The 3,797-nt window shown below is 61.9% G+C and overlaps 1 protein-coding gene across 1 annotated transcript; it reads left to right on the top strand.

Annotated features, from left to right (window-relative positions):
• Positions 1-521: 521 nt before the first annotated feature.
• SOX17 (SRY-box transcription factor 17) lies at positions 522-3,327 on the top strand. The gene is made up of 2 exons (XM_070382401.1): positions 522-1,023; positions 1,591-3,327. The coding sequence occupies exons 1-2, from the start codon at positions 717-719 to the stop codon at positions 2,514-2,516; spliced, it is 1,233 nt and encodes a 410-aa protein (XP_070238502.1). The 5' UTR covers positions 522-716; the 3' UTR covers positions 2,517-3,327.
• Positions 3,328-3,797: the final 470 nt, after the last annotated feature.

Below are 3,797 nucleotides of genomic sequence, written 5' to 3'. Positions count from 1 at the left end.
AAATTCTTCAGGATGACATTTGTAATCTTGTTTCGAAAGTAGAATTTACCTCGGACATAGCATTTTGAATATAATACAGGTACGTCGAGTCCTTGGGGAGAGAAAGTGTTTTCCAGTTCGGAGACTTGTCCGTGGGACTCTGGGAAGGCGAGCCCCCCACCGCTGAAAGCTCCTCAGCTCCAGGTTGAGTGGGTGCTTCCTGCTTCGATCCAGACTGCAGTGGCCAAGTACTTCTAGGCAGCAGGGCGATCAGCACCCTAGACGGTTGATCAGGGGTCCCTCTTGGAGGGTGGGAGCCGACGCGGCGCCAAAGCCCGGCTCCAACCCGTTCTCTCAGGGGCAGGTGTCGCCCTGGGCGCGGGGCCGGGGAGGGGGGAAGGGCGGGCGTGGGGTTGAGCTGAAACTTGGGACCTGGGCGGCGGGCTGGGCGTGGGCCTAACGTAGCCGGCCGGCCCGCCCCCGCCGCTCCATTGGCCGGGTCTGTGCAGAAAAGGCCCGGCGGCCGGGGGGCGCCCGCAGTGGCACTGGGCTGGTGGGGGCGCGGGCAGCGCCAGTGACTGCGATCGATCTGCCAGGAACACGGGCGGCGGGGTCCGGTCGGGGGACGCGACCGGCCCGCCGGGCATCTCCTCTCTCGCTCCCCACCCCCTCCCCCCGGCAGGGGGAGGCGGCGTGTCCGGCGGAGGGTTCGGGGCGCAGGGCCGGGCTGGAGCGCCATGAGCAGCCCGGATGCGGGGTACGCCAGTGACGAGCAGAGCCAGCCCCGGAGCGCGCTGCCCGCCGTGATGGCCGGCCTGGGCCCCTGTCCCTGGGCCGAGTCGCTGAGTCCCCTCGGGGACATGAAGATGAAGGGCGAGGCGGCGGCGAGCGCCGGTGCGCCGGCCGGGCCGGCGGGCCGAGCGAAGGGCGAGTCTCGCATCCGGCGGCCGATGAACGCCTTCATGGTGTGGGCGAAGGACGAGCGCAAGCGCCTGGCGCAGCAGAACCCAGATCTGCACAACGCCGAGTTGAGCAAGATGCTGGGTGAGTCCGCGCCGGGGCCCAGGCCCGGCGAACCTTGAGGGTCAGACGGTGAGGACCTTGCGACCGAGGCTGCGGGTGCGCGGCCCCCACGTCCTTCCCTGGGGTCCCTCTTCCTTCCCGCTGTCCTATCTCCTACTCTCCAAGCGGCTTTGGGCCTCGGTCCCCGGGTTCACCGTCGGCCGGGACTCCGGGGAGGCGGCTTCCCGCGCATCCGAACGGCGGCGAGGGCACCCTGGCGCGGGGCTGGGTGGGTCGCCCGTTCCCCCGACTCCTGGCCAGTTCCTCGAACGAGCGCGGGTGGTGAGCGGGAAGCCGCTTCCAGGAGCGACAGAAAGGCGGCGGGGGGATGGGGGAATGTCTTGGAGGGCCCGAGATCTCGCGTCTTCCCCCAGTGCCCAGCCTGCTCTCGGCCTCCACAGCCCCAGCCTTCAACCTTTCCCTTAATCCCTTCCCCCGCCCCGGGAGTGGCACCAGCCGAGGTCGCAGGGGGGCGGTAGGGCCTGGTTGGGCCTGGGAGCGGGGGCGCAAACGCTAAACCCGCGGCCCGGTCCATCCCACGCCCCGCAGGCAAGTCGTGGAAGGCACTGACGCTGGCAGAGAAGCGGCCGTTCGTGGAGGAGGCCGAGCGGCTGCGCGTCCAGCACATGCAGGACCATCCCAACTACAAGTACCGGCCGCGGCGGCGCAAGCAGGTGAAGCGGCTAAAGCGGGTGGAGGGCGGCTTCCTGCATGGCCTGGCCGAGCCGCCGGCGGCCGCGCTGGGCCCCGAGGGCGGCCGCGTGGCCATGGACGGCCTGGGCCTGCCCTTCCCGGAGCAGGGCTTCCCCGCGGGCCCGCCGCTGCTGCCCCCGCACCTGGGCGGCCACTACCGCGACTGCCCGGGCCTGGGCGCACCCCAGCTCGACGGCTACCCTCTGCCCACGCCCGACACGTCCCCGCTGGACGGCGTGGAACCCGACCCGGCCTTCTTCGCCGCGCCGCTGCCAGCGGACTGTCCGGCCCCTGGGCCTTACAGCTACGCCCCGGCCGCGGACTACGCTGGGCCCCCGGAGCCGCCCGGCGCGGGGCCCCTGCACCCGCGGCTGGGCCCGGAGCCTGCGGGCCCCGCGATGCCGGGCCTCCTCGCGCCCCCCAGCGCCCTGCACATGTACTACGGCCCCGTGGGCTCACAGGCGGCGGCGGCGGGGGGCGGGGGACGCGGCTTCCAGATGCCGCCGCAGCCGCCCCCGCACGGCCCGGGGCAGCCGTCGCCCCCGCCAGAGGCGCTGCACTGCCGGGACAGCGCAGAACCGGGCGCCCCGGCCGAGCTACTCGGGGAGGTGGAGCGCACGGAGTTCGAACAGTACCTGCACTTCGTGTGCAAGCCGGAGATGGGGCTCCCCTACCCGGGACACGACGCCGGCGTGACCCTGCCCGACGGCCACGGGGCCCTGTCCTCGGTGGTGTCCGACGCCAGCTCCGCGGTGTATTACTGCAACTATCCCGACGTGTGAGCCGTCCCAGCCCGCCGGGCCTGCGGCCAGAAGCGCGCACAGTGTTACACACCTCCCCAAGGATCGAGGGACACAGCCTCGCGTCGCATTGTGTTGTTTTTAAGTTGCCTTGGCGTATAATTTATGGTAATTTATTTTGTCTGCCACTTGAACACTTGGGGGTGGGGTGGGGAGTAAAACGGGGGGAGGTGATGTCTGAAGATTGGTTCAGACCCTTGTTTCCCACAGTGGCCCTTGTCAAAACCCCATTTCCAAGTTCAAGTTCACCAGTGGGTCAGGGAACAACTCGCTCCGTTTCTCAAAGCTTTATTGATCAACGAAATTTTTATCCCGGGTGTGTTTTTTTTTCAATCTTTAAAAATAAAATAAAATCTGGAATTCCACTTTTCTCACTCTGCTAGCTCCTCTGTCACAAAAGCAAGTTTTTGAGATCCCTGTTAAGTATTTAATAGAATTAGAAATGCTTTAACTATAACACTAAACATACAGTCACAGTGAATTTCTCATTCTCTTGTAATAGTAGACCTGAATGACTTGAAGGGGAAGCCCTCAAATAAACATTTGGGCATCCCTAGTTGGTTTTGCTAGGGGAAAGGAAACTCACAGAATGAGCCTAACTTAGGCATTTCAGGTGACCCTAGTCTCTACATAGTACAGGTTAATCATAATTCTCTAAATATTTTTCAGTTTTGGTATATCACTTTCAAACTCAGGAGAATATCCAGGTAACTTTGGTTGAATCTTGAGACCTGCATAAAGAGGCTTTTGGATATATTTTTTCTTTTCTAAATTTCACCATGAGTCGTTAAAACTCTCTCTCAATACTGAAATCGCCAGTCATCACAGGTCTACACCTTGGAAAGCAGTGTTCCTGGGTTAAAAATAATTGGAAAAAGTCATAGGAACTAATCAAAATAAAATGTGCATTGTGACCTCAACTGTTAGTGAAACTTAGCACCTATCATTTCAGTGGGATATTTTGCTATAAGTTGCATATGGGGCCTGCTGCAGTTCCTGATAACCTGCAGTTCTTAGCTTGGGAGGGATCCAAGGAGGATATGTACGCAACATGCTTTGCAAATGCAACCACAGCTGCAGTCCTGGGGCATCACTATCCTGCCCTGTCAGGGAAGAAACTGAGTCACAGGTTGTGAAGCTGATCAGCCTTTCTCTGTTTGTGTTTGTGGCCCTTCCCATCATACTTAGCAGATGGGACATAAATGGATGGATACAGGTGATTTACAATGGGCATTTCCTGTACCAGGTGTTTCGTCAATGCTG

The sequence above is a fragment of the Bos mutus genome, chromosome 14, assembly GCF_027580195.1.
Source record: "Bos mutus isolate GX-2022 chromosome 14, NWIPB_WYAK_1.1, whole genome shotgun sequence".
NCBI lineage: Eukaryota > Metazoa > Chordata > Mammalia > Artiodactyla > Bovidae > Bos > Bos mutus.
The sequence above is the reverse complement of the archived record's forward strand: the minus strand, read 5'-3'. Positions and strand labels throughout refer to the sequence as shown.

Excerpts from the sequence above, each read along its gene's own strand:
- SOX17 (XM_070382401.1), top strand. The coding sequence starts at position 717 with ATGAGCAGCCCGGATGCGGGGTACGCCAGTGACGAGCAGAGCCAGCCC. Across the intron at positions 1,024-1,590 it reads CGAGTTGAGCAAGATGCTGG|GCAAGTCGTGGAAGGCACTG; the intron begins GTGAGTCCGCGC and ends CACGCCCCGCAG.